General features: G+C 46.1%; 1 protein-coding gene across 5 annotated transcripts in view; it reads right to left on the bottom strand.

The window, feature by feature from the left end:
* Nucleotides 1–364: 364 nt before the first annotated feature.
* Nucleotides 365–12,393, bottom strand: part of HNRNPM (heterogeneous nuclear ribonucleoprotein M) — a 36,080-nt gene continuing 24,051 nt past the window's right edge. For 4 of the 5 annotated variants that reach the window (XM_038740299.1, XM_038740297.1, XM_038740301.1 and 1 more), the window contains 7 exons: nucleotides 10,908–10,952; nucleotides 10,234–10,311; nucleotides 8,802–8,900; nucleotides 8,295–8,384; nucleotides 2,391–3,184; nucleotides 2,041–2,092; nucleotides 365–795 (listed from right to left, as the gene is read on the bottom strand). In XM_038740299.1, coding sequence (XP_038596227.1) covers nucleotides 632–795; nucleotides 2,041–2,092; nucleotides 2,391–3,184; nucleotides 8,295–8,384; nucleotides 8,802–8,900; nucleotides 10,234–10,311; nucleotides 10,908–10,952 — 1,322 coding nt within the window. In that variant the 3' untranslated portion in view covers nucleotides 365–631. The remainder of the gene's footprint in view (nucleotides 796–2,040; nucleotides 2,093–2,390; nucleotides 3,185–8,294; nucleotides 8,385–8,801; nucleotides 8,901–10,233; nucleotides 10,312–10,907; nucleotides 10,953–12,393) is intronic. The other variant, XM_038740298.1, reaches the window with a different exon arrangement.

Here is a 12,393-nt window from a genome sequence, read left to right on the forward strand (position 1 = left end):
CGCAAGTCTCTTGAAATGACAGCACTGACATCCCCGCAAAATACCTAGGCATCTCTTGCAGGGCCTGATGGGGTGTCTCAGTGTGATGTGCAGACCCGCGGATTAGTGCGGCAGGACCTCCCTTCCGGGCACTAACTGGCATCCTTTCTTTGGGGTTGGCCATTGATTTTACAAGTCATATTCCCCCAGCGGAACCGAGAGCACTTCCCAGGCCAAGATCACCTAGATAAGACACTCAAGGGCAATCCCAAGTTGCCCGAGGATAGTCAATTAGACACGTGACGATATGTTGAGGTCGTGACCACCTGTGCAACATCACTGGGGGGGCAGTTTGGTCTTTCCCAAAAACCACACCACAATTATGAGGCTTTCAGTAAGTGGAATTCATTATCAAAGTCATACTGAACATCTCTGATGTCAACAAGATGCCACAACTACAAGAAAAACTGAGCTCATTGCAACCTCAGTGCAAAAAACAATAAAATGGAGCTCCATTCATTACAAAACTAATTAAAATACCCCAGAATGCAACTGAAATGTTCAACATCTTTATACATCCAGCCAACAAATTAAAATGGTTTAACAAGAAAAACAAATTCAAAAGGTCTGTTCCGATGTTTAAAAAAGGGTCTTAAGCATTTCGGTCAATCCGTACGTCGATCTCTCGACCACTGAGTTTTATCCCGTTCATCATTCGGCAGGCTCTTTCGGCTACTTCAGGCGACTCAAACTTCACCACACCACAACCCTTGGATTTGCCATTTTCCATCTTGATGTCTGCATATAGTACATGACCTGGGGAAAGGGAAAGACCAACATTTGTGTGTTTAGAATGGATCACAGCTCTTGTTCCGAAGGATAAAGACACGCATTGAACAAAACCACAGAAACCACCCATTCTTCCCACCATCAACTTGGACGATTTCAGCCAATAGGTCTGTAAAACTGCAAGCCGGACACCTTGCTATTAATGATGAACAGTTTCACATCATTTCTATCGAGACCAACTTTCATCTTAGAATTATATCCCTTGCCTCTAAGGTGTATGTAGATTTACTTTTAGACTGTGAGCCCACTGTTGGGTAGGGACTGTCTCTATGTGTTGCCAATTTGTACTTCCCAAGCGCTTAGTACAGTGCTCTGCACATAGTAAGCGCTCAATAAATACGATTGATTGATTGATTGATTGATTTACTTAAAAACCTGAAACAACAAAGGCTACTTTGAACCGGGTATTGTGAGGCCTCCAGGTATAGTTTTACTACTACAGAGAAATGACACCTCCTCCAGAAGGCCTTCCCCGATTCAGTTTTCTCCCCAGCAACATCCTCCCAGCAAGTCACTTCACTTCTCTGTGCCTCAGTCACCTCATCTGTAAAATGGGGATTAAAAGTGTGAACCCCACGTGGGACAACCTACCTCGCGTCCCCCGCCCCCAGCACTTAGAACAGTGCTAGGCACGTAGTAAGCGCTTAACAAAGCCATCATTATTATTATTATTATTATTATTATTATTATTATTATTATTATTATTATTACCACCTCTGCCTTCCGAGGTTCCGAGTGGTAGCAATTTGGAGGGAGGAGAGAGGCTGGATTCTGGAGATGTGAGGGTAGACCCAAGTGGATTTCGGGAAATTGAATATGTGGGTTGAATAAGCAGGGGAAAGGACAGGGTTTAGGTATAAATTCCCTGAGTCTCTCCCTGATAGAACATATGCTCCTCCAGGGCAATGACTCTTCCTACTAAAAACTGCACACTCCCAAGGGCTCAGTCCAAATGAGAAGCAGCATATCCTAGCGGAAAGAAAACGGGCCTGGGAGGAGGGGGACAGACAGACGACGGGAAACCTGTGTTCTAAGCCAGGCTTCACCACTTGCCTTCTCTGCACCTCAGTTTCCCCACTTATAAAAGGGTGGGGATTAAACTCCTTCCCCCTCCCTCTTTATTGCTATGCTGTACTTTCCAAGCACTTTGCCGAGTGCTCTGCACACAGTAAGCGCTCAATAAATACGACCGAATGAATGAAGCAAACTCACCACATTCATTGAATTTATCTTTCAGCATTTTCCACGTGAAATCAAAAGGGAGCTGGGAAAGAGGAGAAACAATCGGTGAAAGGCGGATTTGTCAACACAGTGTCACTGCACACCCCTCAGAGACCGAGGTATACGAGGCGTTCCAGAGCCGCGTGACAAAAAGGACCAGTACTCCACAGTTCCACGGAAGGGCCCTTCCACCAGGAAACTATGGTACACCCCCAGTGCCACCAAAGCGCCCTAGTCACCCCACGGGTGCAACCCACTAGGTCTCACAGCGATGAGGTGATAGGTGACAGGTTGGGGGGGGGGGGGGGGGGTGGCGTGGGAGAACCGCAGCAATAACTTACATTTCTCACAAAGATCTGGCAGGCTTTCCGGGCAACTCCGGGCGCATGCCCAGCAGCACCTCCAAAGGACCCAGCGAAATTGCCTCCAAAATTTCCACGATCCATTTCCATGGCTCTGTCAAAACTGGCCCCCATGGCCAGCCCCATGCGCTCCATCCCCGACCCCATCGCCTGGCCCATAGTGGGTCCCATTCTCTCAATGTTGTTGGCCCCCATGCGCTCCAGCCCCATACGCTCCATGTTGTTGGCCCCCATGCGCTCCAGCCCCATACGCTCCATGTTGTTGGCCCCCATGCGCTCCAGCCCAGTGGACATTCGATCCATAACTGGACCCATGCGGTCTATGCCGGCCCCCATGCCCGCCGGCACCATGCGATCCATACTGAGACCCATGCGATCTATGGTGGTACCCATCCGATCGACTCCCGATCCCATCCTGTCTATGGTAGTGCTCACCCGATCTAGGGGGGCGGCCATTCTCTCGATCCCAAAACCCATGCCGGCTCCCATCCGCTCCACCCCAGACCCGATTCTATCCATGGTCTGGCCCATCCTGTCGATGCTCGTGGTCATGTGGTCTAGGCCAAGGGGGCCCATGCGCTCCATTGCTGAACCCATTCTCTCTCCAGTTGAGCCCATGCGTTCCATGACAAGGCCCATCCTCTCCATTTCAGTCCCTACTCTATCCATCCCATGGCCCAAGCCAGAGCCCAATCTCTCCATTCCAGCACCACCCATGCGGTCAATCCCGGGGCCCATTCTTTCGATCCCCGGAACACTGCCTCCACCGCCACCTGAAACAAGACAAGACACAGGGGGGCATTAACGGCAGGCAAGGGTGAGTAGTCAGCATTATTCAACATCAGTCCAGTCCCTGTCTCAAGGTCAGCCAATTCCTTACACGACATCGAGTGAACAAGACACTACTCAACACTCCTTCTGAAGCAAAATTAAGATGTCCGAACGGGACTTCCCCTTCCAAGATTTCCCACTGCCGTGCTTCAGGACCCCGGCCGGCCGTGGAATACATCAACTCCAAATGGTGACACATCCAGGGGAGAGAATCGCTTCCCATCTCGGAGCCAGGCAGACATACTAGTAGTCTTGCTCCCGGTCACTCTCACAGCAGAGAGATGAAAAAAAGGGAGCGCGCATCTCAGCCGCCGGCGTTAGTCCCCAAAAGAGAAAACCCACCACAACCAATTATGTATTAGCAATGTAAGCAGTGGGACAGGGAAAAAAAAAAGGCTTCAGAACCTCATCGACTCCTGCTTATGACCCATGGGTGCCCCCCCAACTCTGTGGTGGCCCTGGTCCCCGTGGGCTGGCCACTGTGGAAACACCAACTTTATCCCTGTTGTTTTTTGGGTGGGAAGTGTAGCATTGTTAGCCTGCTCTGCTACTTTCTGTCTTCTGCCAGTTGGGGCTCAGGTTCCCTTCAAAGCCCTACTGAGAGCTCACCTCCTCCAGGAGGCCTTCCCAGACTGAGCCCCATCCTTCCTCTCCCCCTCCCCAACCCCCCGCCTTACCTCCTTCCCCTCCCCACAGCACCTGTATATATGTATATTTGTTTGTACGTATTTATTACTCTACTTTATTTGCACATATTTATTCTATTTATTTTGTTAATATGTTTTGTTCTCTGTCCCCCCCCCTTCTAGACTGTGAGCCCACTGTTGGGTAGGGACCGTCTCTATATGTTGCCAACTTGTACTTCCCAAGCGCTTAGTACAGTGCTCTGCATACAGTAAGCGCTCAATACGATTGAATGAATGAGTCGGACAAAATAACTCCAGATCAATGCCCTAATGAGTGTGTGGTGTGTGTGTGTGTGTGTGTGCACGCAGAAGGAGGTGTGTGTCGGGGGGGGGAGAGAGGCACACACAAGGACAGCATCCCTCCTTTTTTTTCCACCCTCTCTTCCTTCTCAGTCCCCTTCCAGACCCCATTATCAACTTCACCCCCCCAGGCTCAAATAGCTGGCGCTCCTACACCTTCCTCCACTTGCCATTTATGAGACCCAATAAATAATAAGTAAATTAATTTGTATATTGTATTTTCCCTCTTCCTTCCAGGATGAGCTTGAGGTGCTGAAGAGGAGAAAAGCAGCCAGATACAGAAAGTGAAGGACAGGAAGCAAAAAAGAAAATGATTCTGAGTTCACATTAATTAGAATTTTTAAAAGTACCCTGGGTAATCTACAGACTGAGATTAAACTCATTTACACTACAATTAAATTAATTTTTTATCAAGCTAACTTACGTTCCAGCTTTTTAAAATGCATTCAAGGACACCGATAAAGGGAGGCTACCCAAAATTATCCAGTGACCCAACTATCTTACTTTTCCTTTTAAAAAGGCAGTACTATCAACGGCCTGTTACAATAGCATACCCAAGTACATTTCTCGAAGTTTTTAAATATTACAATGCAGTGGCAAAGTTTCACCCAAATAATGTTACAGAGACCGGCTGTCCCGATGAGACTGCAGCCTCGGTCGCCAGCTCCAAGTCAAATACATTAATAATTCCATAACTGGTTCTAAAGCCACAGAGGACCCAACTGGCCTTTATGACCTACCACATGAAGATCACTGTTACAGATCTATTTAACGGTGTAGCTGCAAGCAGGAGTCCCAGCAAGTAAGCTTCTTGGCTTTAGCAACATGACTGCTCTACATGCTAACCCGTGCAGTCCCTCAGTGGTCTGTTAAATTCTAAGATAAAAACATAAGGATTTGATTTTTCAGGATGGCTGCCTTAACTCTACCCAGAATCTGCTATAACAAGCTATTATTATTATTATCATTATTATTAATGAACTTGGAACCGTTTATTCAGAGGGTCAGAAAGAGCCCAATTTGTTAAGTGAAAGCATAGGAAACTCTAAAAGCCTCTCGCTTTCCCTCTGCTTGGCTAAGGAGAGAGAGAGGAAATAAAAAGAGAGAGAGACAGAGTACAGGGGCTAGGGTGAAACCATCCCGGGGGCTCCAGAACGGAGGTGTGCTAGAAAGTAGAAAGCTGGCGAGTTGAAACATAAAGGGCGATTACGGGATCACGGAGTCAGAGACACAAAGGAGGTTTTTTCAAGTAATAAGGAGGGAAATGAAATTGAAGACCTGCATAAAGAGAAGCAAGTAATCATGTACAGGCAATTCTTTGCCAGTGTAAGCACAGTTAAGAGGACATCTACCCAGAGAGCTCTCCAACAGATTGGGACTTCTCGGTGCAACAGGGTAACCAAAATAGGAGATGGGGCTAGTAAGAGGCCGTCCTCAAGCCAAAAACAAAGACCACCTTAAGGTTAGGGACACTATTAGGAAGGAAGGAAGGAAGGAAGGAAGGAAAGCAGGAAGGATGCTTAGAATCTTCACACCCCTGAGGCACCCAAGTTGGAAAAAAACACTGACCAGAATATGCCACCATCTAGGAGGCTTAGGATGGCGACTTGGTGGGCAGGTGTCCTGGTCCCCAGAAACCAGCTAAGGGAGAGGCTCAGTGGATTAAAGAATGTGAGATTTTTATATATGGTGAAGAGGTGCATGGGACCTAATCTGACCATTGAGCAGCATTCCACTTTCATACAGGAAAAAAAAATGCTCCTGATCATGACACCTCTGCAAATCAATGCAGTGATTTATAGAGTCCTTTATCTAGATCGAGAGGGGAGTGAAGGGCCAAGCCTACCAAATTCCACCAATATCATGTGATTGAGTTTGAGTGTGCAGAAAGCTCAGACATCCTCACAAGAAAGGTTTTTAATGGCTGTTTGTAAGTGATTCAGAGACCCTACACCTATTCAGGGAATTTGTACCAAGTCCAGAAAGTGAGCTTTATTTCAAGTGGGGTTTTTTTTAGCAATTTCACTCAAAACTTTAACTTGTTCAGGTGTTAGCTGAGACTTTTCTTTTTAAGGGGCGGGGAGTCAGTGGCTACTACACAGGAGCAGGGAGAAGGGGAGGGGAAAGTTGGAGGCATCTCAGTCCAGAAAGCCAGCTTACCTAGGAGATGGGTGAGAGATTGGTTTCAATAACGATTAGGCAGGGTTGTATTAAAATTTTTTCTGATATCTTTTGGCTGTATATTCCCAGCAATTTGATACACTCAAACATTTTGTGGCCTTTTAGCTAAGTTGGAGAGCAAGCTGCATGTTTCAGGTCTCCAGCACTTTGAGCTTCTTCGGGAAGCTCTATTTTCTGTACAATCGCCATTATAATATTTAAGGGCACCCCCTCAGCAATCATGTTGATACTCAATTCCTTGGATGGAGGCGCTTACAAAAAAATGACCTGAAACTGCCTTGGTCCTGAAGGCGGCAAGTTGGGCAACATTAGTAAAAGCGTACCAGCTGATCTCAATAATCAAGGGATTATTCCACAAATCTCTCCCGATGAGAGGTCTAGTACCCTTATAACCTGGGAAGGGACAAAAATCCAGCGACTCCCCCAGACGGCAAACAAGGGCCTGGGGAACACACCCCCTCCACCTGCGTCTGTAAGTACTGGTATTCCCTCGAACCATTAGGAGGCAGGGAGGATTCCCAAAGCAGAACCGTTGAGGTGCCTGGGAAAAGGGCATATCTGGGAGACACTGTGCGCCATGAAAGCTAGGCATCCACTTCAGGTCCGTGCACAGGCTCACAACAGGGTTAAGTGCCTACAGGACTGCCAGTTGTCATTCCAATATGAAAAGATGGCAGACTCAAACTACTGAAAACAGCACTAGTCATCATTTAATCCGGTGATGCAGTTGAAATTCATGAAGTTCAAGGCAGTAATGAGGGCGGTCAGTCAGCAGTTCAAAAAAAATGAGGCTGTCACACAAACTGTTAACCAATGATGCCAATTCCCCTCCCCAGAGTGCAGAAGAGAGGCTTAAGGGCTCTAGCCAAATTCCACTTCCTGTGAATGCCTCCCGAGTCAAACAGAGGAGGTTAACTTCAGCACATTGAGAAACCACAATCAGCCTTGGGCTCCGTGAGCCTTAGTGCCTGAAAGCTGGACAGGAAATCTGTAGTTGGGAATGGGCCCTGCCCCAGACTCAGGAGAAGCCTCAGCTCCAGAACTCCAACTACCTCAATGTTCTAGGATTAAGAGGCAGCAGGCATCGAACGGACGGTGAAAAGAAATTCTCGATCTACTTAGAATCAGATCGGTCGCTCGATTAGTGGTGCTGCTGCCCAGAGGCATCGTTGGAAGTGTAAGGAAGATACAAAAATCTTTCCACCCATGAAATTACTTTGCCATTTTCTCATTTTCATCACTGGAAACCTTCTAGGGCCTTTAGAGCAGCACTCAAGAGCACTCAAGGGAGAAGTCACCGAGGAGAACAGGGGAGACCTATCTGCTTGGGTGAAAGCCCTGCAATGCTATGTCCCTGTGCGATTATTAGAGAGAGGAAAAAGGCAAGGGAAGTCTAGCCTAAATAACTGGGGAGCCAAGGAGAGGGGTTTTTTGAATGCCGGAGTTGAAGGTTTAGAGCTTTAGAGAGCAAAGAGCCCAGTTTTTACTTCCCAATTCCACACACCTTCCATCAATAGGATGAAGGTTCCCTAGGGAAGTACTGGGCCAAGGCAAAGGCGTGGGAGGAGGCGCAATTGACAGCAGGTGGGGAGAAAGTCAAGACAGACAGTGATTGATCTTAAAAAAAAGCGAGATGGGAAATGAGAGCCTTTTTTGGACCAGAAAAGTTACTACACCATTCCAGAATGCTCAAGATCATGCAATATTTTGTTCAGTGACACGTGGGTGGTCCAGAAAGCAACCCACAAGCTAAATATTTATCGTCCAGAGATATTCAGATGAGAAAAATACAGAAATGGAATGAAAACTGGAGCAGCCTTGGGGTCACTGCTTAAATAAAGGCATCTTAGCCCGGAAATACTGTTGAGCCTTTATGTAACATTACCTTTAGTGGGATGCATTGGTTTCGCATTGTTCAGGACATGCCCACGCACTTGAGACTGTAGCTCTGGCTTCCATTGAGTCAGAGACAATACTAATAAAGGGCAAAAGAGAAGCACCTTTTAGGTCTGTTGAAAAGGGATCGGCCCTAGTTAATCCTTATGCAAAGTAGACAAATGCAGTTTGCTAAATTAAACTGTTTTACGTATTTAAAGACACACAAAAAAACCCAAAAAAACAAAAAACAGATGAGTTGACGGGCAAGAAACCTTTCTATGCCCAATAAGAACAAAACGCCAAAAAATTTACTGGGTGGGGAAGAGGGGAAAAAAAAAAAGACAGTAAATAGAAAATCATCATCTATTAAGAAAGACTTTATGACTCAAAGAGAGACTGTGTTAACTTTACAACTCTATACTGAGAGAGTTTAAATATCAGAATTGGATTGACACACTACGCGAGTCCCTGGACTACAAACTGCATATAATAGGTAGACCTTGTGTCTTCTTACCCATTCCCCTGCCCAGGGGTTCGCCAAAACCACGAGACATTCCCATTTCATTTCTAGCAAAGTCTCTGTCAAATCCACCACCCATTCCACGATCCATCTCTGTAGAAAGAAAGAAAACCTTAGGCGTTGACAATCAGATTGTGCTTGTAGAGCCCCTCACTCCCCCAAAAGAACAGACTACTGCCAAGTTATTTAGTCGTACCGCCACGCTTCTCATTTTGGCGACCGCATTTGCTCTGAAAGGCCTTTCTTCAGAAGCTCAACCCCTCCTGTGAGGTTGTCAGGCAGTGAGCATCCTCAACTCTATTTTCCAAATGGAGGCCAGGTGAATTGTGCCACGGTCACAACACGTTAGCAGCCTAGCTGGGACCAGAACTCAAGCTTTCTACCCTCATGTTGGGCTCCACTCTCTAGACTGTCGTGGTTTAGCCACAGGCTTGGCAAAGGGCAGGCAGGTGGCTGGGCCAGCCACGTTCACCTGGGGCACTTCACCTTGGTTCTGACAACCCAGGGGCAAAGAGCCACAGGTGGACAATGACGACAGGCAAGGGAGAAAGAGAGAGTAAAATCCCCCCCCCCGTCCTGCCACCTTTTCCTCCTCTCCTTTACCCATGGTCCCTTCTCCCATTGGTCCAACTCGTAACTTTCCTTTCCTCTCTTCAGAGAGGTGAACCAAGAGCACAAAGTTTATTTCCACCTTGTGTCCAACATGGGAGAGAGTTAAGGAACAGGAAGACCTACCCATCCATGAGAAGTTGGAAGTGAATCCAACCATTCCAATCTTGGTGAGGGCAGGAAACACATCTCCCAACTCTAATGGTGTACTCTCCCAAGTGCTACATACAGTGCTCTGCACACAATAAGCACTCAAATACCATTGTTTGCTCCTAAAAAGCTGCTGCCTTTGCTCCTGCTAGCCACTACTTCAAATTATTTCTCCCTGCTAAGTATCATCTTATGAATACAAGAGTATCTGATTATCTTGTATCTACCCCAGCACTTAACACAGAGCTCAGCACACAGTACAAAAAACTTCATTTATGGCACTTGAAGCCTTAGGCTGCTGATCCTCATACCCAAAACAAAAATACACCATTGTGGTTATTGAGGGCAAATGCAACCTAAAATTGTCTTTTGGAACCATTCAAATTAAACACTGGGTTTGTATATTTGAAGACAAAATGATTCTTTTCTTTGGTTTCACTTATTAGCTTAAGTACATGCCTCATTTTTACAAGCAGGCAAAATTATGGTTTTATGAAGGCTATTTTTATGTGAAAGCCCTAGTTCTGGGCTTATTATTAGCATCTTTTGCAGCTCGCTCATACAAAGTGGAACTTTATTTTACAAGTTTGGGAAATATTTCTTTGTGCTGTCCTAAATTCAAACTATCAGACCAAAGGATAAGGTGTATCAGTGAATAGGGTCTCACCAGTCATTCTGCCCATGTTCATTCCAGATCCAAAACGACCCATGCTGTCCATGCCTCCTCCAAAGGGTCCTTCCATGCCTGAAATAAATTACACCTTTAGTCTCAATTTCTAGCAAAACCACTCTTTTCAGAAGTTTACGTCTCAAGCAATGTTTCTGAAGGAGTTAACTTTTAGACAGCATCTAAAACCTTTGGGCCCAAACATCACATTGGTGCATTGTTTATGGAAAGTCAATACGTCAGTAGCCCTGAATTGAGAATATAGCAGCTAAACTGGTAGCTGCCAGCATTCACCTTAAGTGCTTTGATTTTTAATTTGGAACAAGATCAATACATGCTCAGGGTGTGTCTCACAGGCATTTTTTTTAAAGGGGGGGGGGGGGCGCATGCGGAGAGAAGAGAATATGAATGTTATGAATGTTCCAATATGCTGAAGCCTTTAAAGCAAAGTATGCTTGGAATGGAGTCCCTTCAAAAAAAACCAACAAAAAACACAAACCCTAGTGTGCTACCACAGGGAAGGGAAGAACCTAATAAATTCATGGAAAGAGAAAAAGATTGCTTCTAGATTCAAGTTCTTTTTTTTAAAAAAAAATAAAAACTAGGGGTGGACCAGGGATAAGGAGGAAAAGAGGACCAAACAAAAACAAGAGCTAAGTGGTTTAATTTCTTACCTCCCATTTTATTTATTCCAAATCCCATGCCTTCCATTCCCATTCCTTAAAGAGAGGGAAACATAAGTTAATGCAAGCTGCAGCTATATCTCAGCAGGGCATTGATACTAATCAAGACCCCAAATCCTGATTTTGAAAAAAATCGGGCCCTTCACTAAGTGGGAAGATAAGCATTTTTACAGAAAACTGCACTTCATTACCAGAGAATGAATCAACACACCCCCTCCACAGAAACTGTGAAAATTGCAGCTTTAACATCAGATTAATAAAGTTACTATGGAGCTCATGCAAAGCACATTTGGACATGAATCGAAATTGTACTGTTGGCTCAAAAGCAACTGTTTTTGCCACCCCACCCCCAAATAAAAACAAAACCCACCAAAAAAAGCCATAAAACACCAGACTACCCAGGCTTCTGAATTTCGAGTTTCTAAAAAATGAATATTTAGACAGGAACCAACACAGCCCTTGTATGTCTCCAGGTGCTTATTGTTTGGTGGAATGGGTGGCAGGGCTTGAGTAGTCTAGCTGGAGAAAAATTGGGCAGGGAGGCAATCATACCACCACCACCAGTCTGGACCATCCTTCCAAACCAGCAGCCCCAAGCCCCAATCATTTCAATCAACCCATGGCATTTCTTGAGCACTTGCTGTGTTCAGAGCACCGTACTAAGCACTTGGAGAGTACAATACAGAGTTGGTAGTCACATACCCTGCCCACAATAAGCTTAGTCTACAGGGCAGGCCGGGAAGAGGAGAAACATTCAAAATAAATTATGATATATACGTAAGTGCCACGGGGCTTAGAGTGGGGTTAATATCAAGTGGTTAAAGGGGACCAGGCCAAGTGCCACAGTTGGACTGCTCAACTTGATTAGCTTCTATCTGCCCCAGCGCTTGGCATGTAAGTGCTTAACAAATACCAAATAAAAATAAAATAGGGGCTAGAAGAATAGAAGGGGACCCAGAACTGAGCCTGGAGAGACGCCCACTATTAAAGCATGGGAGGCTGAGGAGAAGCATTCAAAAGGAGACTGAGAAGGAGCAGCCAGAGAGAGAAGAGGAGAACCAGGAGAGGCGAGTGTCAGTCAAGCCAAGGTTGCTTAACGTTTCTAGGAGGAGGGGGTGGCTCACAGTGTGGAAAAATGGAAGAGTCAAAGAGGGGGCAGGAGGGAGGGAGGGGCTGGAGGAGCAGGGGAGATGGTTTCAATCTTATCAATAAAGTATGTGGCCAGGTCATTAGGGGCAAGAGATGAGGGGGGGGAGAGGACAGGGGATTTCTGGTACAGGCAATGGGCAGGGGAATCAATAAGGAGAAATAATGTTGCGGAGGAGAGGGCAGAGTCAAAGCAGGTGAGGATGAGTTTGAGATGGATGAGGTCAGCTGGGTATCTGGACTTCCTCCAGCAGCATTCTGCAACTCTTGCACAGGGATGGAGGAAGGGAGTTGCTGCCAAGCCTCATTACGAGGAGGGGGAGATTGAGAG

Source organism: Tachyglossus aculeatus, chromosome X1 (assembly GCF_015852505.1).
Source record: "Tachyglossus aculeatus isolate mTacAcu1 chromosome X1, mTacAcu1.pri, whole genome shotgun sequence".
Classification (NCBI taxonomy): Eukaryota; Metazoa; Chordata; class Mammalia; order Monotremata; family Tachyglossidae; genus Tachyglossus; species Tachyglossus aculeatus.